The 24,565-nt window shown below is 43.3% G+C and overlaps 2 protein-coding genes across 4 annotated transcripts; both read left to right on the forward strand.

The window, feature by feature from the left end:
* The first annotated feature begins 8,607 nt into the window (after window positions 1–8,607).
* Window positions 8,608–11,368, forward strand: LOC123051699 (uncharacterized). 3 transcript variants are annotated; one of them, XM_044474663.1, is made up of 3 exons: window positions 8,608–9,945; window positions 10,110–10,904; window positions 11,097–11,368. In XM_044474663.1, the coding sequence occupies exons 1-2, from the start codon at window positions 8,801–8,803 to the stop codon at window positions 10,816–10,818; spliced, it is 1,854 nt and encodes a 617-aa protein (XP_044330598.1). In that variant the 5' UTR covers window positions 8,608–8,800; the 3' UTR covers window positions 10,819–10,904; window positions 11,097–11,368. The 3 variants fall into 3 exon arrangements, with proteins under 3 accessions (XP_044330598.1, XP_044330599.1, XP_044330600.1); XM_044474664.1 differs by lacking the exon at window positions 11,097–11,368 and having other exon boundaries at window positions 8,608–9,865; window positions 10,110–10,425; XM_044474665.1 differs by lacking the exon at window positions 11,097–11,368 and having other exon boundaries at window positions 8,608–9,869; window positions 10,110–10,361.
* LOC123051698 (uncharacterized) lies at window positions 11,345–21,877 on the forward strand. The gene is made up of 11 exons (XM_044474662.1): window positions 11,345–11,588; window positions 12,286–12,437; window positions 12,526–15,834; window positions 15,972–16,184; window positions 16,615–16,818; window positions 16,907–17,110; window positions 17,552–17,701; window positions 20,094–20,445; window positions 20,606–21,014; window positions 21,149–21,230; window positions 21,316–21,877. The coding sequence occupies exons 1-3, from the start codon at window positions 11,552–11,554 to the stop codon at window positions 15,616–15,618; spliced, it is 3,282 nt and encodes a 1,093-aa protein (XP_044330597.1). The 5' UTR covers window positions 11,345–11,551; the 3' UTR covers window positions 15,619–15,834; window positions 15,972–16,184; window positions 16,615–16,818; window positions 16,907–17,110; window positions 17,552–17,701; window positions 20,094–20,445; window positions 20,606–21,014; window positions 21,149–21,230; window positions 21,316–21,877.
* The last annotated feature ends 2,688 nt before the right edge of the window (window positions 21,878–24,565 follow it).

Consider the following 24,565-nt stretch of genomic DNA (forward strand, 5'->3'; position numbering starts at 1 on the left):
ATATGGTATTCTTATTATTGGGGACGTGCATATCCCCGTTGAGGTAAACTAGTGCTATTCGAAAATTCTCCGGTTTCATGCGATTCGGAATGAGTTTGTTAACAAGACTTGATCAACCTTGTTAGTGGATTCCTTTTGATGAGCATGAGATGGATGAAGTTAGAAAGCACAACTCTCTGCACCCTCCTTTTACTTTCTGTTATTTAGATTTAATAAAGTAAAATAGTATTTTCTGTCTGTTTTCTAAATTATCCGTGCAATTAAAAAATACCCCGAAAATAAAAGTTCTCCAAATGTCCAGAAAATGAAATATGATTTTTTTCTAGAATATTTAAGAATATCTGGCACTGAGAACACATCAGGGGGAGCCACCACCTGGCCACGAGGGTCCAAGGCGCCCCCCTGGGCGCGCCCCTTGCCTCGTGGGCCCCATGTGGCCCCCTCCACTTATTCCAGCACCCACACACTTCGTCTTCCTCCAGAAAAAATCACCACACAGCTTAAACCCGTGTTCTAGCTCATCTTGCTGCGATTTTTGATCTCCTTGCTCAAAGCTCCACTCACAAAATTGCTTTGGGGGATTGTTCTTCAGTATGTGACTCCTCCAATGGTCCAATTAGTTTTTGTTCTAGTGCTTTATTTATTGCAATTTTTTTGCTGCTTAGGTGACCCTGTTCTTGAGCTTGCATGTCGAATTTATTTGGTCCCAAGTAGTTCTAATGCATGATATAGTCTCTAGGCACTTGTGGGCGTAGTTGCTATCAATCTTGTTGAGTTTGGTCCACTTTTATTTTGAGTTACTAAAAATTTCAGAAATTTTTCAGAGGAAGAAATATGTTTAGGAAAATGTACCAAGGTGGTTCATCAAGGAAGCAAGGACCCAGGCCCGCGATACGTGAGCCGGACTATGAACTACCAAGAGAAGCTCAAGTGCGGCCTTGTGAATGGCCGTCAGAAGATTTTATGGTTCAAGCTGGCATTAAGGAGGAATTTGACACATATGTGTGTAACGCTGAACTAGAGGGCTTCGTGTCAGATAAGTGCCCTCAATACTACTACCTAACTGATTCATTTGTGAGAAGGTTTAAATTTACATCATCACGCAATTCTCACATTGTCCTGTTTGATCTTTATGATAAATCTTATACCATAGATTTAGATGATTTTAATACTGCTTGTAAACTCCCGCAGTGGGGTAATGCTAGTGAACCTCGCAAATCTGAATATAAGGACTTTCTTGCTAGTATAACTGTGGGGGAGTCTAGAGAAATCACGCAAGCTACCATAGGGAGCATCCATTTTCCTGTCATACATTATTTTGCTCTCTTTATAGGTAGATGTATTAACGGTAAGGATGAGGCATGTCACATGTGCATTCCCGATCTTAGTGTTCTCAAGAGTGCTGTATTAGGAGACAAGCAATATAACTTGGGAGCTATTGTTGCATGAAGGTTGCATCATAACAGTATTAGCGGAGATTTGTTTGGGGGAATCTATGCAACCCGTTTAGCTAATTTTCTTGAGGTACCCATTCGTGAAAATGACATGGAGTTGCCTCCTGTTTATCTAGACTTTAATGCTATGGTTCGTCATCAGTTTGTTGAGAGGAATGAACAGTCTCCCCAGTACCGACTAATCTTTGACAGACGTCGCGCTATCCATATTACTCTCCCTGCTCCTACTTTCTTTGACTTTCAGGAAAAAAGGAGATATGTCATAACTAGGGAGGAGGCGAACGAGTACGAGAGGAGGACGGAGGCAGCTCACCTCCAAGCTGCAGCTCGTGATTAGTTTGAAAAACCTTAAGAAAAACCAAAAAAAATTAGTTGTAGCTTTTAGCTAGTTTACTTTCCATGCATGTAGTAGTAATTAAAAGAAAACCCAAAAATATTTCTCATTCTTCTTTTGCTTGTTGGGAGCTTTCCCGTGTAAATAGTTTTATTTTATTTCTTTTCTTTGGGGGTCGAAAGGAGAAGACCATGATGAAAATGTTGAAGTGGCTCTTATATGCATTATTGTTGATTTAACAAAGAGCCCATATTACCTTGTCTTCTCCCTTGAATTAAATGCTTGCAGATTCCAGCTTAGTCCAATGCACGTGCACTATTATTATTATCCACACCGTTCGGTCGTGCGATTGAAAGGCAATAATGACTATATATGATGGACTAATTGAGATGAGAGAAGCTGGTATGAACTCAACCTCTCTTGTTTTTGTAAATATGATTAGTTCATCATTCCTGATTCAACCTATTATGAATGAAACATGTTTGCAATGCAAATTAGAGATTATAGTTGCTCATGCCATGCTTAATTAGCTAGGAGTTTATAATGGTTTACCTTGCGTGCCAACATGCTATTAAAATGGTTGTGATGTGGTATGATAGGGTGGTATCCTCCTTTGAATGATTTGAGTGGCTTGACTTGGCACATGTTCACGCATGTAGTTGAAACAAAATCAACATAGCCTCCACGATATTTATGTTCATGGTGAATTATATCATACTCATGCTTGCACTCAGTGTTGATTAATTTTAATGCATGTTCATGACTGTTGTCGCTCTCTAGTTGGTCGCTTCTCAGTCTTTTTCTAGCCTTCACTTGCACTAAGCGGGAATACTGCTTGTGCATCCACTTCCATAAACCCCAAAGTTATTCCATATGAGTCCACCATACCTTCCTATATGCGGTATCTACCTGTCGTTCCAAGTAAATCTGTATGTGCCAAACTCTAAACCTTCAAATGAAATTCTGTTTTGTATGCTCGAATAGCTCATGTATCAACTAGGGTTGTCTGTATCTTCCATGCTAGGCGGATTATTCTCAAGAGGAGTGGACTCCGCTCCTTACTCACGAGAAAATGGCTGGTCACCGGGAGGCCCAGTCCCATGCTCTAAGCAAATTAAATTGAAATAATTGCAAACAAAACTCCCCCAGGGCTGTTGCTAGTTGGAGGCACCCGTTGTTTCGGACAAGCCATGGATTGATGCTTGTTGGTGGTGGGGGAGTATAAGCTTTACCATTCTGCTTGGGAACAGCCTAGAATGTCTGTAGCATGGAAGATATCGAGATCTCTCGGTTGTTATGTTGACAATGAAAGTATGCCGCTCAAAATATTATTTTTCACTATTTCAAAATTGAGCTCTGGCACCTCTACAAATCCCTTCTTCCCTCTGCGAAGGGCCTATCTCTTTACTTTTATGTTGAGTCATCACCCTCTTATTAAAAAGCACCAGTTGGAGAGCACCACTGTCATTTGCATCCATTACTATTAATTCATATTGAGTATGACTATGATTGGATCTCTTTTACCATGAATTACAATGTCTAGCCAGTCCTTGATATTCAGAGGTGCTCTATATTTATGTTTTGCGGTCTCAGAAAGGGCTAGCGAGATACCATCTTGTTATATCATATTATGATTGTTTTGAGAAAGTGTTGTCATCCGAGATTTATTATTATTGCTCGCTAGTTGATTATGCCATTGATATGAGTAAACATGAGACCTAAGTGTTATTGTGGATATGGTTAGTTCATAATCTTTGCTGAAAACTTGAATGCTGGCTTTACATATTTACAACAACAAGAGCAAACAGAGTTAGTAAATTTTTTTCTTTATCACTTTCAGTTTGTCAACTGAATTGCTTGAGGACAAGCAAAGGTTTAAGCTTGGGGGAGTTGATACGTCTCCATCGTATCTACTTTTCCAAACACTTTTGCCCTTGTTTTGGACTCTAACTTGCATGATTTGAATGGAACTAACCCGGGCTGACGCAGTTTTCAGCAGAATTGCCATGGTGTTATTTTTGTGCAGAAATAAAAGTTCTCGGAATGACCTGAAACTTCACGGAGAATATTTTTGGAATTAATAAAAAATACTGGTGAAAGAATCAAGACCAGGGGGCCCACACCCTGTCCACGAGGGTGGGGGCACGCCCACCCCCCTAGGGCGCGCCCCCTGCCTCGTGGGCCCCCTGGTGCTCCACCGACCTCAACTCCAACTCCATATATTCACGTTCGGGGAGAAAAAAATTAGAGAGAAGGATTCATCGCGTTTTACGATACGGAGCCGCCGCCAAGCCCTAAACTCTCTCGGGAGGGCTGATCTGGAGTCCGTTCGGGGCTCCGGAGAGGGGAATCCGTCGCCGTCGTCAACCTTCCTCCATCACCAATTTCATGATGCTCACCGCTGTGCGTGAGTAATTCCATCGTAGGCTTGCTGGACGGTGATGGGTTGGATGAGATTTATCATGTAATCGAGTTAGTTTTGTTAGGGTTTGATCCCTAGTATCCACTATGTTCTGAGATTGATGTTGCTATGACTTTGCTATGCTTAATGCTTGTCACTAGGGCCCGAGTGCCATGAATTCAGATCTGAACCTATTATGTTTTCATGAATATATGTGAGTTCTTGATCCTATCTTGCAAGTCAATAGTCACCTACTATGTGTTATGATCCGGCAACCCCGAAGTGACAATAATCGGGACCACTCCCGATGATGACCGTAGTTTGAGGAGTTCATGTATTCACTAAGTGTTAATGCTTTGGTCCAGTACTCTATTAAAAGGAGGCCTTAATATCCCTTAGTTTCCAATAGGACCCCGCTGCCACGGGAGGGTAGGACAAAAGATGTCATGCAAGTTCTTTTCCATAAGCACGTATGACTATATTCGGAATACATGCCTACATTACATTGATGAACTGGAGCTAGTTTTGTGTCACCCTATGTTATAACTGTTGCATGAATAATCACATCCGACATAATTATCCATCACTGATCCATTGCCTACGAGCATTTCACATATTGATCTCTGCTTAGTTACTTTTCCGTTGCCACTGTTACAATTACTACAAAACTGCTATCGTTACTTTTGCCACTGTTACCGTTAGTTCCATACTACTTTGCTACTAAATACTTTGCTGCAGATATTAAGTCTTCCAGGTGTGGTTGAATTGACAACTCAACTGCTAATACTTGAGAATATTCTTTGGCTCCCCATGTGTCGAATCAATAAATTTGGGTTGAATACTCTACCCTTGAAAACTGTTGCGATCTCCTATACCTGTGGGTTATCACACTCTGCCCTCCCGATTTCGGAGGTCTTCCGCCGCCGCCAGTGCAGGGCGCAGGTTCTGCGCCGGCGTCTCGTTGATCGGGCTTCCGACTCCCAGCATGCTGGCAATGGCCACGCCGCGCTGCCGGATGGCACCGGCCGGGCTAGGCTCAGCAGCAGCCGGCGTTTCACCAGTGATGCGGTCGATCTCGCGCTGGTTGGCATCCGCGCGGCGCTGCATGGCCGCCAGCTTGGTGGCACTGTCGAGGAACTTCACGCGGATCGCTTCCAGTGCCGTAGGATCGGTTTCATCGTCGACAGGAGTAGCCAAGTCCCGCATTGCTGCTCGCAATGGGTCCTCAGCGACTCTGTCCTCCACGAAGATGTCGGCGTCGAGCGAGCCGGCCGAGACATCGCTGGCGACGGGAGGGAGCGGGTCGTCGACGATGATCATGTCGTCAGGGAAAGCATCGGTGGAAGCTGCATCGGAGCCGATGATCATCTCGATGGGCTTGATGAAAGGGTCAGTGGAGCCAATGGACTCCACGTCGGAGGCGGGCTCATCGGAGATGGTGAGGTTCTCGAAGAGCTCGAAGACGGGGTCGACGAAGCGGAGAGCCTCTGCGTCGGAGGCGGGCTCGTCAAAGAGGCTGACCTTGCCGAGGAGGTCGGCAAGGCAGCTCACGGGGCAGGTTGCTCCCGCATCGGGCGGCACGCTGGTGCAAGCGCTAGCGGGCGCGCCAGGCTGGCCGATCGTGACGGCCGCGACGTGCTCGCCGGGGAGGAAGAGGGTTCCTGTCCAGAACATGTCTCCAGCCGACGCCGCGTGCCCCACGGTGGGCACCAACTCTCGGAGTATTCTCGCGACAGATGCCAGGGGGTGGCTTATCATGCATGGGGACAGGAGTACGTCGTCGGGCCCTGTAAGCGGGAGTGGGCAAGAGCTCGGTTGTGCACGGGAACGGACACGAGACTTACTCAGGTTCGGGGCTCTCCGAGGAGATAACACCCCTAGTCCTGCTCTGCGGGGTCTCCGCATGGTTACTATGATCACAAGTGGTGGCTACAAGGTTGCTCCTAAAGCTGTGTGCTAGAGGAGGAAGAAGGGCAAGGCTAGCTCTCTTGCTTCTCCTAGCTATGGTGTATGTGGGTAGTACAATGGCTGAACCCTTTGCATGGGTGAGCCTGGGGGGCTTATATAGGCCTGCCCCCCAGGGGTACAATGGTAATACACCGGGTGGTAGGACCCGAGTGTCGGTGTCTTCGGTCGCCGGGTTCTCCGCCTACTGCTGGGGCCCACCTCTGGTGGATCCCGCCAGCTGCCGAGAATCCGGCCGACAGGTAGGGCCCGCCGCCTGCGGGCCACTCCGATTGCCTTTCACTATAGCGCTGTCCTTGCTGACGAGGGTGGCGTTACGCCGCATATGGCTACAGTCCCGCGCCGCGCCGGAGGGTGTCCGCCTGGTCGAGGTACACTATTGCCATGCTCCCCCGTATCCCCGGGGGAGTAGGTGGCACTGTTGCCACACTCCGTCTTGATCATGGTCGGTTGGTGCAGACTCCGAGGATGGAGAGGCCGGCAGCTAGGAGCCGGCCCGCCCCAGGAGCCGCCTTCTAGGGGCATGCCGCCTCCTGAAACGCGGTCGGGAAGCCGGCCGGACGCCCAGTCGGCCTGAGGGACTTGGCCAGCCCCGATGTCTTAAAACGTTCATGGGTGCGGATGAGGCTACCCGAGGTACATAACCCTGACAGAGAGCTTCCGAACGGGCCTTAAATTCAGTAAGTGGTCACATGATCAATAGTGGTACCATGTATATTGGTACGAGTAGTTTGAACCGTTTGACCTTTCTGAATTTGATTTGAATGAAGTTTGTAATATATATGATGGTTTGCACCTGCTATGTCTCTGTTGTGCACTCTAAGGCGCCTTATGATGTTATATCAACGACTCACATATTACACTATGGTATGTTGCGTCACTTCACGATTCCTATCAGGAATCGCCTATGGGCGGGTGCTATCGAGCCAGCCGAACACCGAAGCGTTGTATTTTTTTCTTCCAGTTTTGTAATATATGTTTTAAAAAATTATTCACGTTTTTGAAATTTCATCAGCAACATTTTATCCAAATTTAAATGAAAGGAAAATACATGCATGATGTCATCATGTTGTCGCTTGACAAAAGGTGCAAAAACAACCATCTAAATGGCTCCCTGAGGCGAGGCCAGCTACTGTCTCGCTCGATGCATACCAAAAATACTACTCCCTCCGTCTAGGTGTGTAAGTCATATTAGGAGGAGCTCCGCAACCTAGGTGGCTAAGGATTGGGCGAGGCAAAAAAATCAACATGAAAACCATCCAATAGCTGTACCCCATGACCGGCCAAAAATTCAGCAATTAATTCTTAATTGATAGGTATGACTGTTTGGCTAGCCCATGCAAGAATTAAATCCATCGCATGCAAGCCGGCTTGATTCCCTTGACTAACCAGCGCCTTCTTTCTATGCATGCGTAGGTCGTTTATTTAGGAATCAATCCCTAATTAATAGCCAGAGAAGAGAAAGCGTGGGTGGTTAAATGAGGTAGGAAGAAAACAAGAAAACAATTAATATTACGCGCCTAGGTGATTTGGGAATACGTGGTTTTCGTAAAGTGACTTACTCACCTAGACTGAGGGAGTATTGTTTTCGCCATAAGCGTTGCTTGGGCCGACACAATATGCGCCTTCCATGTAGTCGAGGGAAACTTCCGCTTGCTCCAAGCGACCAATAGATGCGGCGGAATCCCTATACACCGCGCAGGGTGACAACTGTCAACCAAACGCGCACCCCTGCTCGCTACGTGTTTGGGCCGGCCTAAGTAGTGAATATCAGACTTCCAGTTTTAGCGAAGAAGACCATCTTTTTGTTTTTCTTTCATTTTCCCCTTTCTTTTCTTTTCTTCTTTTTTTAGATTATTTGTTTTTCTTTCCTTTTCCTTTTTCTTTCTTCTTCTTTGTGATAAAAAAATCTTTGTCAAATTCAAAGTTTGGTTAAGCAGATAAAAAATGTTTATCAAATAAAAAACCATGAATTTTAGTAAATTTCCATCAAATTAAAAATATTTCTACTTCAAAATTTCTAATTTGTCATTTTTCAGAAATTCATATACACTTTTTGATGTCGTGAACATTTTCCGAATTCACAAAAACTCTTTTTGAAATCATGAATATGTTTCATATATGCAAACATTTTTTTGAAGCCCGTGAACATCTTTTTAAATTTATGAAAAAAATTTAAATCAGAAAAATGTCTATAATTCATGATTGTTTTTCATTTCGAGAAAATTTATTTTGAACTAAACATTTCTTGAATTCGTGAATATTTTGAAATTTGATTTAGTTAGAGAACTTTTTTTACTTTTTTTTTAGGATCTTTTTTTAATAAAGCAAAACAAACGGAAGGAAAGAAAAACAGGGGGCATTTCGCTCCCACATGGGCCGGCCCAAAAGCGAGCGAAGCGTTAACGTGCGAGAAGAAAAAAAGGGCGCTCAATTGGCCCGGCCCAGGAGCGTGTGCTTGCGCGCGATCGGGGAGGTCTCCTCCTCCTTCCCTCCCCTTTGGCGAACGGCGGCGGCTGTGGAGGCCGCCCGGCGACGCGAAGGCGCCTCCAATCAATCTTTCCTCCGTGCCCTAGAGCCGCCGCCGCCGTTCCCGAGTCCGCCTCCTCCATCCTTCTACCTCATCGCGTCCCCGCCGTCTCCGCAATGGAGGAGGTGCCGAAACGGGAGCAGAACCTGGTGAAGGTGGGGATGGACACCTGGAACCAGTCGTTCGGTGCACCCAGCAAGACCAGGTTAGTCCATATCCTCAAGAATCTCCACACCGCGGAGGTCAAAATCTACTCGGACGCGTCGAGGGAGTTCATCCAGCTATTGGGCGGCGATTCTGGTGGCGAGGTGCTCCGGGACTATGTCCAGCAGTCCCCGCGGCTCGTGGAGCTGATGGAGGCATGGCGGCTGCACCGGGAGAAGCCAGGGATGGCCTACATGCTCTCCCTGTTTGCCACTGTCCTGGGCAACCCCGGTGGCAAGTCGCGGCAGCATGCCTTTTCTAAGAAGTGCTTGGACGCCGTTGCTAGGACGATACTGGAGGATAAGGACAAGGTGGGGGATGTGCACCGTGAACTCAACAGCGGCGAGTTCCGGCGCCAGAATGCCGCACTGGATTTGCTTGCTGCCATTGTCAGGCGTGGTGGGGGGTTGGCGTCAGAGGTTGCCGAGAGCTTTGATTTCAAGATGGCTCTTGTCACGCAACTAGCAGGGATACAGAAGAAGAGAGGGGGCAGGGATGGGAGGAATCAGAAGAAAAAAGGTGCTAATTTTGGCTCTACAAGGCGATCACTTGTTGGGTTTGCCATGTCGTTCCTTGAGGTTGGGAACCCCAAGCTGCTAAGATGGGTCCTTCAACAGAGGGAGCTTTACTCAGGGGTGCTACGCGGGATTGGAGAAGATGATGCTGAGACCGTTGTGTATGTCCTCTCAACACTGCGGGATAATGTTTTGGTAGAGGAGTCGCTTGTCCCACCAGGGCTCCGCAGTGTCCTTTTTGGAAGTGCCACATTGGAACAGCTGAGCTTGATATCGGGGAATTTGGATCCAGGTGAAGCAGCTGACCTTGCTCATCAAGTGCTTGTCATGGTCTGCACTGATCCAAAAAATGGATTAATGCCATCCTCACATTTGAGAGGTAACGAGAAACACTTGCTGGATCTGATGAAGAAGTTGCATTCTACTGAGAGCATTCACCACAAGAATCTGTTGCTGGCTATTGTGAGTAAGAGACTTTCTTTTTGCGCGGCATACATGAATGAGTTCCCTTACAATGTTGAACCACGGCCATCCCCCTCTTGGTTAGTTCTTTTAGCATATGTACTCCCTCTGTAAATTAATATAAGAGCATTTAGATCACTATTTTAGTGATCTAAACGCTCTTATATTAGTTTACAGAGGGAGTATATAATTAATTTTGTTTTGAGTACAGTGCACTTATTTCTGTCTGATTGCCGTTTTGCAGGTTTGCTGCCATCTCCCTAGCAGCGGATATAATATCTTCAGCACAAACTGATAGCATATTTCATAGTTTCCTGTCACATGATCTGGTATCCGTCGATGATGAACAAGTACAGGTAGTTCTGAAGTGCATCGTGCCCCATGTATGCTCTCGAGCAGTGATAAATAGGGGATTGCAGCATTCTAATGATCTTGTGAAGCATGGTTCTCTGAGGCTTGTTTTTGAGTCAGTGAACCTACTGTGCTATGTTACTGAAGCAATCAATGGCGTGGTATCAAGTGTGGGATCGACATCAGAATTCAGTAGCTCAACTAAAGGGAAAATCAGAATGAACAGTTTCCCTGGATTAAGTTGTTCCACTGCAACAGATGCATTCTTGGTAGATAAACTTAACCAGGGAGACCAAATGCGTGTCAAGAGGTGGATATCTCTGAGAGAATACATTCAAGATGAAGTGCGCGGAGCTATTCCTGATCCACAGGTCCTTCTGAAGTTACTTTCTTCTGCCAGTCAGAAACACCAAAATTGTTCTCAGAGTAGACTTGAGAGACGTGCTCAGGTTTCTGAGCCTCAAAAGAAACAGAGGTGTAATGCTAACGATGATATTATTATTGGTGGAATTGATGTTGAGTGGGCCAAAAATGTATCTGAAGAGCAAGACCAAGACTTGGCAAGCGATCCTGCTACCACTCTGTTGAGATATGGGGCTTAGATAGGCAAGATGTGGAGATGAAAGGTGCAGAAGTGGTAGACAGTGTTTTCCACTCGAAGTTGCTTGATGTTCTCCGGCTCTATTTGGTAGGTATAGTAATATTTTATTATGCTTCCTCTATACCTTTTGATGTGTATAAACTTCATCATTCAACTATCCTAGCCTCTGTCTTCGTTGTCTGCGTCTACTTTTAAGGGATGTGTTTTTCTTAGTGCAACTTATAGCCTTGACATTCTAATCTAATTCTGTGCATTGATTATCTTCAAATTTTCTTTCAGAGGGTAATGCCCAGCTCATTTGATGGATCATTTGACTTCTTTAGGGTTATACCACCTAATCCGTTGGATCTATCCAAGGATGAGCAGCACTCCTTATTGTCACTTTTAGTTGAGTATTCAGGGCAACACGAGGGACATTGGGACCCAGAGAGAGTTCCAGAATCAATGCACAAGCATTTGCAACCACTGATTGACATCATGTTGCACTCACCAGTTAAGATCATCCGTGAGCGTACATTTTAGTTAAAGCTGCTCTAACAAGTTCTGGTGCGTTTGATCAGAACTTTGCGGAGATTGATGCATGGTTGGTTTTCTTGCCTGGGTATGAAGCCAAATGGTGTGTAAGAGAGAGCCTAGGAGTTGGAGTATCTAATAAATTGTCACACATTGTGATCCCTTTCCTCTGCGATGCTGTTTCATTGGTTGGGAACAATTTGTACAAATATGAAGAGCACATGCGAACGGTCATCTCTAAATCAGGCCAGCTTGAAGGTACTATTTTCTTTCGTGACATGGATGAGTGCCATTACACCTGTCTGAAATACATGTCATACTGTTTAACTTTCTTATCAACCATTAGCTGTTTTGCTTGGTCGTTAGGTTCCATTTGATCTGATATAGCGCCATATATAAATGTTACCGGTACCTGTAGGCCGCGGTGCAAAACAACATGGAAAATAGACGGCTGATTTTCAGTAAACCTTTCACGCCCCACCTGAAACACAGCATAACTATCACACTTCTACATTTAAGGGCGCAAAGTCTTCCATGTGTATATCATCAGATCATGTAAAATCATCAGATTTACCAAAATGCTTGGCTGCTTGTCTTGCAGTTGCTTGTTTGTACTATGCACTATGTTGTACCAGCATCCTTTCATCATCTGATCATGTTATCATCAAATTTACTTAAATACTTGTCTGCTGGTCTCATGGTTTTTTTGTTTATACTATGCTGCAATTAGATCTTCTTTTCTTGGACTTCTGTACTTCATTTTGAAATTAGTGATCACTCTTTAGCACTTCCTGATCATAAATGTGTTACTTTGTTGCACCTGTCCTTTGACTTTAAGTTATGTAGTCTTCCTTTGATACTTATTATCATGTCTTCTCTTTAAACAATTCCCTAATGAGATCTAGTTCATTCAGTCATTCATATTCTCACCTTTTTTTCTGTGTGTGGTTTGTAGTCTATTCTCCAGATTTCAGTCCTCTGGTTATTTGTGTTCTTCAGAAATGCCTTAGGCTACTTGACTCTGAGTCTGGAGGTATGGAAGTACGTGAGAAGTCGACAATTTCATTATATGTGTGCAACACAATCTACCTTATTCTGCAGTCCCAGGTATATCATTTATGTTGCCTACAGCTCTCTTGCCTATTTACCCTAATAATTGCATGTTCAAGTGACTGATCCGATGATGATCAAACAGGTAGATGCTCAATTATTGCTTGACCTTATTGGTACTGTTCTGAATCAGAGATTTGATATTTTTTCACCGGAAGAACTACAGTCTAGGATTTATATTGCTGAATGGAGGCCATTCATGAATTTGTTGCATATCTCTAGGAGTATCTCGGACCAACAAAATTCTAGTTTGTTCACAGCTGTGGAACATTCTTCTGAACTTCATTCAAACTCTTTGTCCTCTGTGATTAGAAAGGTTCAAGAAATGTTAAGGCAGCAACACACTAATTTGCCGGATGATGTAGCGACTGCATTCTTATTTTCAATCATGTGTGCAGCTCCACAGGACATTATCGGTAGCTTTCCAGAGCTTCTTGATGTTGTGAAAACACACTTTCCTTCTCATATGCAATTCTTGTCGTCAGTTCTTTATCTGCAACATGATTACCTAGCTGAAATTGCTACTTGTTGGCCGGATATTTTCTTCTGTAGTCTCAGACAGATTGAGGGTAATCTTGATGTTGATGAGGCCAAATGTCAAAACCACTCAATTTCTGCAGAATTGACTGCATTGAGTACATTCCTAAATGTGACTCCGTTCTGTGCACTCTTACCTTCAGTATTAAGCCTTGTGTTCTCTGGGCCAGCTAAAACTGGGGAGGCACATGCATTGCTACTTGATGCACTTGTCCGACTTATTCGAGCTAAGCTTTATGAAAGCACAATCAGTGAGTTGACATTTAATCTGAGAGTCATATTATTCTGGAGCCATCGCTTGCTGTTGTCATACACTAGGAAGGGTTCAAATGTTCTTGAAGAACTTTGTCATGTATGCTCCACTCTTGTTGATAGCATATTTGAGCGCATCCGAGTTTTGGCTGCTAATACTGCTGACTTGAATGCTTCAGCGGAATGTTTCCAAGATATTGTTGAATCGGTTCTCCACCATCCTACTATTGACCTGCCACGTTCCTTATCCAATTGCCCAGACTTGACAGATGGGAGTGCGGAACATGTGGAAGAAGCATTTACTAGTTTTTCAAAGGAAAATCTGCACCTTGTAGATGGTTTTGTTGTGAATCTTCTTAGTAAACTATATGACCTTTTACTGTTGGCTGGTAATGATGGTCAGTCCTTAGAGTCGCTGTTTGCTTCCCCAAAGGTCATGCTAGAAAAAATACTGCTGTTGTTCAAGGATAAATTTGAAGTCTGCATGGACAATGGAAACTTTGGACTGCTTTTGCCAAATTTCTACATGGTTCGGGCATTGAAAAAATTCATGTCCCCTGTCAGACTTCTAGAACTTGTAAATTGGATGTTCTCAGAGTTAGAAAGTCGTGGGTCGAGTTGTTCAGCTGCATTTGCCCCTGCTGCTTTTGTATGTCTATCTGTTGCTGATATTGCCATGGAATTACTGTATGATTATCTACAACAAACTGATCAGAGATCAGAATCCTGTCAATTATGGGGCTTGGAGATTAGAAGTTCAGATATTGCCACCATTCAGCGAGTATATCATTTCATTCTCCACTTTACTGCTAAACTGAATCTTGAATCTGCTGATGTTTGCTTGCTGAAGATGTTGATTCGTATCCATAATGCAGAAAGATCTGCAGGACAGAACGCTGAATATACTGCATTCCACATGATGTTATCTACCATGGCCACCAACACTCCCCTTAGCATTCTTCATCACTGTATGTTTCCCACATCTAAGGTTAAAGCAAAAGTTTTATGGTTGCTTTTGGAAGTAAGCCCTATACACATGAACTTTTTTGGCCAGATGTTGATGAAAGTTCTAGAAGAAGACACTTCTATTCTGCAAGGAATGGATTACAATTCTGATTCTTCACGGGCTCATGAGGATAGCTCTATACTTCTGCTGCCTGCTGCTTTGTCATACATGAGGCATCACAGTGATGGCCATATGCAGTGTGCTGAATTCCTTGAGCCACTTGCAAACTTTTACTGTGAAATGCTATTAGGTGATAATGGGTTTCCATGTTGGAAAAGTTTTATTACTAGGAGCATTTTTGAGGAAAATTTTGGTGACTTTCAACATGAATCAGTTCAAGATATGATGGATTATTTCAGTGACACTCTCTTGGGGAAGTCTGTTACCATGTTGCACTACTGCTTGTCTTTAAAAGAAATGCCCCGGAAGCAACGCTTGGAAATAGTTGCTTCACTTTGTCCACAATCTTCTGGCCTATTAGATTCTGATGTCAATGATATTAATCCTGACTCACACAAAGGTCATCTGAAGCTTACTAATAAATTGCTTGCAAAGATATCGTTGATTAGGTTGTTGCTGTCTCCCCCAAGAAGATTGTCATCTAATGAGACAGCATCAGACAGGGAGTCCAAGAGAGTGAGCAATGCTAAGCTGAATTTCATAAGCATCTTGGTCAGAACTTTGGATCAAATACTCAGGAATTTCCCCCGATGTGATGGTTTATCCCACTCTGATAAACAACAAAGGGTCGTCCGTTCTTTGGAATATACAGTTCTCAAGAATATTATCGAACTGTCTTCAGAGATTCAAACTCATCTGAACCAATTGAAGTCAATACCTTTCCTTAACCAATTCATCAGATCATCTCTCTTGCACAGGTTCAATGATCATGTCACACTAAAAGCAATTCGATGCGTTCTTGTTGTATTATCAGAAGGGAAGTTTCCTGCTGATGAAATTCTTGAGCTCATACTGGGCCACTCCCATTTTCTGTCGTCAATAACCTGCAGTGAAGTTTCTGAATATTCAGCTGCATTTAATGCCACAGGGAGCCTTCTACAGCCAGCACCAGGCATTTTAAAATCAGTCGATTCTCTTTTCACTAAAAAAAGCGAGTTCCATATTTGCATAGCAGAAAAGAGAAAAATAGAAATGATCAGATTACTCAGGATACTGTATGATATTAAGAGTAGACAACAGAGTAATGGCCTATTGAATGAATCAAGAGAGCTAAGTTTCTTGCTTTTATCTGTTTATGGTGCAACTCTTAGCGAAACAGATCTGGAGATATTTAATCTTATGAATGAGATAGAGTCACATGAGTGCAAAACTATCGCTGAAATGGATCATCTATGGGGGAGTGCAGCTGTTAAATATAGATAAGAATTGAAACTGGATTCTTCAATATCAGAAATCCACAAAACAGAGAACACAGAAAGTAATAGTAGGCGAAGGGCGGCGCTATTTCGGGAGAACATACCAATTGATTCTAAGCTCTGTGTCATGACAGTCTTGCAATTTTGCTACAAAAGGTCTTCAAGGACTTCTGTGTTCTCACTAGAACAGCTTCGTCAGGACAAATTTGATGATATTTTGAAGGTAATTTGTTGAATAGTGGTTCCAATTAGGGTTTTAGCTTCATTATTGTTCTTTTATGCTTTCGTGGTTGCACTTTTTGTCCACCCGGCTCACATGTTACCTCATGTTCCTAAACCACTCTTAACATTGATTGACAGACAACATCTCGAAGCATCGATATGGTTCGGATTTATGATCCTATGTTTATCTTGTGTTTCTTGATTCATACTCTTCTCATGGGTTACATTGAGCCTGCTGAATTCTCTCGAGTTGGGCTGCTTGCCATTACGCTTGTTTCCATATCATCTCCTGATGAAGAATTGAGAAAGCTTGGTTATGAATCTCTAAATACATTCAAAAAATCACTCGAGGTAATGCTCTGCTATTTTTGAGATCCTGATATTTTATCAGTCGACTTGTTTATTAATTGTAAGTATCTCATCAATTATTACCTTGCCCTGCCTGCAGTTGTTAGTTATGTTTACTTGCTTAGTTGCCAGCTATAGCATCAGTATAAAATTTGGGTTGGGTTTCCAGAACATGCATAATATAAATTTCATAATCTATAGCCGTTATACCGCTTCTAACTTTTATAAACAAAATCATGTTCTTGCATCAATATATCCATGTTCCAGCAGTACTTTACATTTTCTTGGTGCACTCGAACTGCTGTGAAAGATTATCCTTATCGACATTCTGGGAGCAATTTGATGCCCAATCTGAGTACAGAACAAATTTTGTGCCCGTAATTTAATTTGGAAGTCCATTTTATATTATGTTGTACACCTGTGACATGTGCAGGCTTCTCAGAAAAGCAAGGAAAAATGGCAGCTCCAGCTTCTTTTGACATATCTACAGAATGGGATATCCAAACCATGGCAGAGGATACCTTCCATTATTGCTATTTTTACCGCAGAAGCATCATTGACACTGCTGGATAGCACGCATACCCAGTTCAATACCATAAGCAATTTTTTGATGAATTCAGCCTCTGTCGACATGCAGGTGGGTCGGTTATTTTTTACTTACACATGTGAACTATCGTGAGCTATGAATATCATGTTGCATTTATCTTTATCACTTTTTTTTGCAGAGCATTCCATTATTTCCAACATTATTGAAGAGTAGTTCTGTGCATTTCAAAGCTGATCGATTGTGGATGCTTCGCTTATTATACGCTGGATCAAATCTAGCTGATGATGCTACGATATGCAAGAACAAAAGTGTTTTAGAGCTTGCTCTTGCCTTTTGTTCTTCAGCTATTTCAGATTCTGAATCGAAGCATTTAATCCTTCAGGTAACACTAATTTTTTATTAGCATATATTTGACTTTAGGATGTGTATGATGATGCACTAAACTTAAAAAGTTACTATGTGCGTTACGTTAAGGAGTTAGTGTGCAGCAGTACAAGGACCCTTTTATATGCTTACTATCCTGTCTTACTTCTGTACAACTGCCAAGAGCTGAAGCATGCCCTGAAATACAACATAAGAAGTGTAACAATGTGTGATAAATAGAGTTGTCTCTAAACATCAGTATACCTTTCTGTGCCGCACTTGACATTAAGCAACATTTCATCATGCATATTTTGTACTGTTATTTGATTTGATCCTGTCCATATTGGCATGTATTGATCATTTTCATGTGAAATGTGCTATTTTTCTTGTCTCCTGAAATATAATAAATCAGTATTATTTCAAGTATTTATCCCACTTAGATTGATCCCTTTGCATGTAGGTGCTAAAGAAGTGTGCGAAGCTGCCAGTTCTAGCTCAGCATTTAGTAAAAACTTGTGGCCTTCTGTCGTGGATATCCTCTGTTATTTCAACTCAGGACAAAGGACTGGACAACAACTCTAGTTCCAGAATAGCTGGGTTAGCATTGGAGGTAAGCGACTGTTTTAAACTATCTCAACTATGGTGCACACCATTCTTAGAAGCAACAAGTCAGTACATGCTCTTCCATTTTTCTTGTGAATCTTCACGAACTTGTAATCCATCAATTATATCACGGGATTTCTGTTTGTGAACATGAGTGTCAATTATAAACAGCAGTTTTTTGCTGCACTAATTGTTAGGTGCAGCTCTCTGTATTAAATACAACTGATATATTTGTCATTAGACACTGTTAGTTTGACCCCTTCGGCTCCAGCACTAGAACCTCGCTATGCCTAGTAGCGTTATGATTCTGGGTTCATATGCTGGAAAGGATTACCGGATAGAAAAATACTTCCTGGAAAATCAGTGAGAGAATAGCCTGACAACCCCCAGAGTCCTCTATGTGTGCATCTCACTCTCATGCCCATCAACATGGGATTCGGGGTCCATCCTTCCCTCCACATTCCGAGTTGGTAGTCAGGAGCATTACAAAAACTAGCAGGCAGCAGCCTTGAACTGCCAATTGATATTTCATTTACTGTGAAAGCATCCGCTGCTGGCAATGTAATCAAAGTTGAAGCTCTTGATGCAAGCGTCGAAACGAGTTGCGGCAACTGCCACTCAAGGTCCTCTGTTATGTGGGCCATAACCTTCCAGTGGAGGGCAGGGCCAGCCGAGCCAAGCTGGGGCAAGTGGTTGGGAAGTCGACCTTGCATAGGATTGGTGCCTGCAGGAAGTCCTTCAGTCGTACCATATTAGGGTGTCGACTAATTGGTAAAAGGTCCTATTTAATAGGTTTCATATTCATAGCTGGACAGGTTTGCGTTTACAGTCGAAGTTAAACTCTCCTAAGTTGGGCAAGTGGCCGGGAAGTCGACCTTGCGTAGGATTGGTGCCTGCAGGAAGTCCTTTAGTCGTACCATATTAGTGTGGTGACTAATTGGTAACAGGTCCTATTGAATAGGTTTCATATTCATAGCTGGACAGGTTTGCGTTTACAGTCGAAGTTAAACTCTCCTAAGTTGGACTAGTCTGTCCTAGAAAATCAAGCAGTCAATAGACTTCAGTTCTGTAATCCCTAGCCCTTGACCCCCACTACACTCTGCCTAATGGTGTGGTGCGACGATGCTACAATCCATGCAAGCACCTGCAGGGCAGGGCTGTTACGAGATTCTTTCGTCTTTCACAGTCCATGAGAAGAGCAGATCGACAGTGAAGCGATACGGTGACAGGAGTACTGAGCAAGAGGAGTCCGCTGCCTTCCTCATATCAAGAGGGAGCCTATTAGTAAGGTTGGCCTAGACTTTGCACCTGTGGGCTGTGGAGGTTGGGGTGTGGGGTGCCATACTGCCGGGTTCCTTTCTGCGCTGATGGACCCCATAATCCCAATCCCACACATGGGAGTTGACGTCTATGTGAGACAGTGAGAGTGACTAGGGATCGATTAGTGGATGCCAATCTTTCCTGGTTGTGCGAGGATAGCTGGGCGGATTATGGCAGATTGTTAGGCTTGAGGTTTGGGGATAAAAGATTGAGTAGAACACAAGGTTGAATGAGCACATGGTAGTGTGTGAATGAAGAGGGAGAGGAAGATTTAAAGGGCAAAAGTGTCGTCTCATACACCTGTTATTGAATTAGTTTTATAGTTTGGTGGCTGAATATGGTACTGGCCATGATGTTTCTTTACGTTAAATACTGTTTCAAACTGATATAGTCCCTCTATATGGATATATAGAGCCTAGTACATGTTTTGAGATTTACTTTGACCATCCATAAGAGCAATAATATATGCGATGTATCCCACAAAAAGTACACCCTTGAATTCATATTTTTAAGGAGTTTTCAATCCCACAAAAAGTACACCGTTGAATTCATATTTGTAAGAAGTTTTCAATGGTATAATTTTTACAGCATGCATCTCATATAATATTGATCTTATCAATGGTCAAAGTAAATCTCGAGATACAAATTAGGCCCTACATATCCGGATGGAGGGAATAGTTTTTTAGGGTCAAGAATCTGTTGTTGAAAGAGATAAGTGCACATTACACCCCTGAATTATGGCAGGAGTTCACCCTGAACTCCAAAACCAGCAAGAAGGCACCCCTCAACTATCAAAACTAGTCACATACTATTGGCACATACATATTGTCATAGCTTCCCCAACATGCTTTGAACTACCAAGGATTACTTTGCTAGCTATGACACACTGTATGCTATTTTTGGAACAGGCTTAAATTGCACTGAGTACAATCCTTCGTGAATGACCAGCTTTGGCACATGGTTTTCTTGTTTATGGTTTTGAGAACTAACATTCTCTATGTTCTATGAAATATACACTTTACAATAGTTTTATGAAAGCTACCCTCTCGTTGTCTCTAATTTTTGTGTGCTTTGTTCAGGTACTCAATGCTTTGATCTTATCAAGATTCATCACGGAATGGCTCCAAGAAACTGCACTTGAGCAACTATCAGAAATATCTAAATGTCTGTATCTGCTAGTTGAAGATGGAAAATTATTGAAAGGGGATATCACCATGTTGAGTTCAATTCTAAATGTTATTGCATGTACAATGAGGTTGTCTATGAAAAGGAAGATATACCAACCGCATTTTACCTTGTCCCTCCATGGCATATTTAAGTTGTGCCAAGCTATTGATGGCAATTCAAGAAGTATCGAACTTAAGCCATCAATGGAGCTTGGTACTGATGTCGTCCTTATGAACGGTCCTCTGCCAATTTTTTTCTGAAATGGTACTTTTTTGTGCCCCTGAATTCATTTAATGAGCACTTGACATTATTGCTTTAGTATTGTGATCAGAATGTGAACCTAAATGTTCAAAATTATTGCTTCTGTATTGCGATCGTATCTAGATCTTCATAATCATTTTCTGCTTTTGTTTGCCAATGACAGGATAAGTCAAGAAGTGTGATGGTTGTTTCATGGGTAACTTCCAATATCTTCTGGTTGTGTAAACAAAAGTCTGCAGCGGAAATGTCATGTGAAGAGCCACTAAACAATGAGTGTCTACTATCAAAGATATTGCGTTGGTTAGTGGCTTCTGTAATCCTTGGCAGAATCTCCCGCATCTCTCCTGAAAAGAGGGGAGGTCTTGCCACGAGCACAAATAGTCCCGGAACTCTTCAGTCTTTCTTGAACCATTCATCTGAAACCTTTGAAATGGCGGATAGTCACGTTGCGGATGAGGCGCTGGCTGCCATTATACTTTACCTACAAGGTCACGTGAAAAAGAAGATTGATACTTTGCCGTCGGTTGTGACGGCTCTTAGCTTGTTACTTGTTGACAGATGCAGCGAACAAGGTACGCTTGGATCTGTTGTGTTATGATACCAAGATGTTTCATTATTATACTTCCAAAGTATAAATGTTGAGTCTTGTCTCCAGGTTAATTGCTTATGAGTGTGCGCTAACTATTTTCTAACCTTTGTGAATCAGTTTTGGTTGATAGCCGCGGACAAATCGAAACGCTTTGCTCGAAGATACATTGCCCCGCCGAATCTAATCCCGCATGGAGATGGTATGTGTAGCATTCTTATTATCTGCGAGCATATGCTTTTTGTGACGATGAGCAGGTGATTTAATGGTCTTTTTTATTCTCTCAGGCATTATTATCTACCTTGGAGAGATCCTGCCTTGCAGCACACTGCGACAGAGCGCATGGAAGTAGAGCAGTCATGCCGAAGCCTGTTGATCATGTTTTCTAATGCCCTGAGCGCTGCTGGGTTGCCGGCAGGTATCCCGGTGTTGTCTGTTGGTGACATTGACAAGTCTGGGCTGTTCCAGTGGGAAAGAGACTCCGTGGTTGAGCAGCCTCACGCGTAGTTCGTTGACTGATTTGCAGTTGACTAGGCTAGTTTTTTTTTTTGCGGGAAGTTGACTACTAGGCTAATTGCTGGAGAAATTAGCGAATTCATCGTTTGCATGATTTTTTATATTTATTTAAAGAAGTGATGGCTGGTTCAGTTGGCGATTTTGGGTTTTAGATGCACCAAACTGAACTTGTGCGACCGACCTATCTGTTTGGAAGAAAAATGCCAGTGATCTGCGTTTAGATGAGATGATGAAGAAAAATGTGGTTATTTTCAGCAATTTACTCTGCTTTGAACTTGGATTTTGATACTTGTGGTGATTACCTTTCATTTTCTGGGATTGCTTCCTGGGGTCATCTCTAACTGTTGCCAAAGGAATTGGAGTTCTTTTTTTAATAAAAAAACACAAGAAGGGGCACGAAGAACCCAGTACTGCATCGACATCTCTGTTGCCAAAGGAATTGGAGTTCTTTTTTTAATAAAAAAACACTGCATCGACAAAGCGGTGGGGCAGTGCATTTTTCAGCTGGACCCAAAGAGAAAGAACACAATCGAGTCCTTGGCAGCCTCCATCCTTTGGTGGAGCTCAGGAATGAACCTAAAACTAATCCAGGATCCAACACCCACCATGCAGATAATTAATCTTTATGCGAGTGTGACATGTAATGCCTTGTATATTTGTCTACCTTTGGTCCCCAAGAGCCGTCTTGGTTAGATTTTCGTGTCTGGTCAGTGATTGGACAAGTTGCCCGGGCGTATGAGGAGGGTTTGAAGGGTCCAGCTGTAGATGCTCTTATCATGCTATTTACATACAACTAACCGTGGTATTGTTTCAACAACGTTTTTGCTAAACATTTCGACCAAAAACACTAAAAAATATATCATGTACATGGAAATTTCTTCAAAAGCATTTTACCGAACATTTCAAGTGCACGCGATAGATGAACAAAGAAGTAAAATTTAGAAGAAGGTGGTTTGCTGGCAGGTTGCAACATTGCGTTCAAGATGAAAAGTTGTGTTGTGGTTCACCAATTAGTTACCTCGTTTAGGAATTGATACAAGTTGTACACCACGTAAGAAGTTATCACAACAACCAGCTTAGTCCATGTGCTCGTCACAATTCTCAAGTCAAGTTTTGGTGCCACGAGTTTGGAAAGAGTCAAGTTAGTACAGCTTTTTAAATAAACAGTGTTGACTTTTCTGGCACGTCAGCCCTGACGGGTGGGTCCCGCTTGTCATAAATAAACGTGTTTAAATCATCTAAATTGATCATTTTTTGAAAGTGGTGGTTTTTAGTAACAAAATTACAAAAAGTTTGTAGTTTCCGGTCACTTTTTTGAATGTGATAGTTTAGTGGAACGGCAACCCCAAATGTGGTAGTTTTTCTTGGGTCAGTTGGTGGAGGAAGAGTAGTCTTCTTTCTTGGCTATAGAGCGGAGAAGGTGCTCTCCCAAGTCAAAATTCGTCCCCACAATACACAGTTGGAGCTCTCGTTTGTCTGAATGGATTCGATCTCCACATTGATGTGGTCTTGGTGGCAAAAGGATTCGACCATTGGAGCTATGGTGCAGCGGGAAGGATCATGTGTGAATTTGCATGCAGCATGCGTACTGTGTTACATGAAGCGCGTAGCACCTTCTCCTGCTGCTCCTGCTCACGAAGGAAGACCACATTTGGTCCACCAGAAGAAGACCGAAGAGATGTTCTTGGGCGAGCTGGTGACCGGAGATGGGCTCCGCGGCCTGGTGCTGGTGGTGAACGAAGGAAACTCTTCGGTCTGCTGGTGAAGGAAGGAAGACAGGCTCTTGGTCCTGGAGGAGACCGACAGGCAGGGTGTTGGAATTGAAAACAATCAAAAAGGAAGATATAGTTTCGAGATTTGGCTTTATTTTTCTTCCTCGGCTAGCTCTAGTGATCCAAGCTTTGCAGGAAAAAAGTGGCTAGCGGATCCATGCGGTGCGGACGGGTCGGTAAACTCGGGGCCTCGGGGGAAGGTGGATCGTGCCCCTAGTTCGGATCTGTAGCTAGAATTTAGTTTTTCATTACTCAAACTCAAAGTAATTAAGATCGTAAGTTAAGGATTTGCTTTCTTCTGCTATCACCTACTCACTTGCTGGGACCTTTTACCATTACTCAAACTCAAAGTAATTAAGATGGTTAAGTTGATAAGACTAATAGTGAGTAGGTGATAGCAGAAGAAAGCAAGCAGAGCGCCAACAATGGGCGGGCACCTCAAGCGCGGAGGCGGAGCTTGTGTAAGCTGAGGCAGAGCTTGTGCGGCACTCCTATGGAGAAGGGGACAGCGGGAGCTAAGATAAGATCAGTTCACGGGTCCATCTCATTGGAGAGACCAAGGAGAAGCTTAACACAGGGTGATGATCTAGGCGAGGCGTACTGCAGATCAAAGTGACTCATGGGCCGGGCCCCACATGAAAGCCACCCGTGCTGCACGGCCAACCCGGATATATCTCAAACGCTGCCATCTGGGACTTTTCTGAATAAATGCACCGCATGCCCTTTCTAAGAAAAGGAGTGAGTGAGCAGGCCTACTTAAATGCCAGCGGCCAGCCGACTGCCGTAAGCAAGCTTGTTCCCGCAAAGCCCTCTGTCTCCGATTTGAGGCATAACACGTTCGAACCATGTGATTCGGACGGTTGTGAGGGTTTAATGGTTGGTGTTGGAGATCTTTAGTTTTTATGCATCACTAGCAACCACCGCTCCCGAGAGCGAAATCATCCGTTTTCTTGCAGTCCTCTTGGCAGGGCATTTTTTTAGAAAGCACCACCCAAAGTCCACACAACACCAGACTAAGCATCTCTAGCAGATCACGTAAACTCGAGCATCCAGCAAAATAACCACTGGTTCACGAGATGGAGGCGATTTTTCCGCCCCCAAATAAATTCCGAATATTCGACCATCCTAGATTTTTTTTGCGGGATTCTGCATATTCCGGACCGTTTCCGCTATATCTATGAGAATGGGGGCAATTTTTACGGGGCCTGAAAATCAAGAAACGATTGGCGGGACGAAACTTTCAGCTCCC

The sequence above is a fragment of the Triticum aestivum genome, chromosome 2D (genome assembly GCF_018294505.1).
Source record: "Triticum aestivum cultivar Chinese Spring chromosome 2D, IWGSC CS RefSeq v2.1, whole genome shotgun sequence".
Lineage (NCBI taxonomy): Eukaryota > Viridiplantae > Streptophyta > Magnoliopsida > Poales > Poaceae > Triticum > Triticum aestivum.

Excerpts from the sequence above, each read along its gene's own strand:
- LOC123051698 (XM_044474662.1), top strand. The coding sequence starts at position 11,552 with ATGCGAACGGTCATCTCTAAATCAGGCCAGCTTGAAG. Across the intron at positions 11,589-12,285 it reads TAAATCAGGCCAGCTTGAAG|TCTATTCTCCAGATTTCAGT; the intron begins GTACTATTTTCT and ends TGTGGTTTGTAG. Across the intron at positions 12,438-12,525 it reads ACCTTATTCTGCAGTCCCAG|GTAGATGCTCAATTATTGCT; the intron begins GTATATCATTTA and ends ATGATCAAACAG.
- LOC123051699 (XM_044474663.1), top strand. The coding sequence starts at position 8,801 with ATGGAGGAGGTGCCGAAACGGGAGCAGAACCTGGTGAAGGTGGGGATG. Across the intron at positions 9,946-10,109 it reads CCACGGCCATCCCCCTCTTG|GTTTGCTGCCATCTCCCTAG; the intron begins GTTAGTTCTTTT and ends GCCGTTTTGCAG.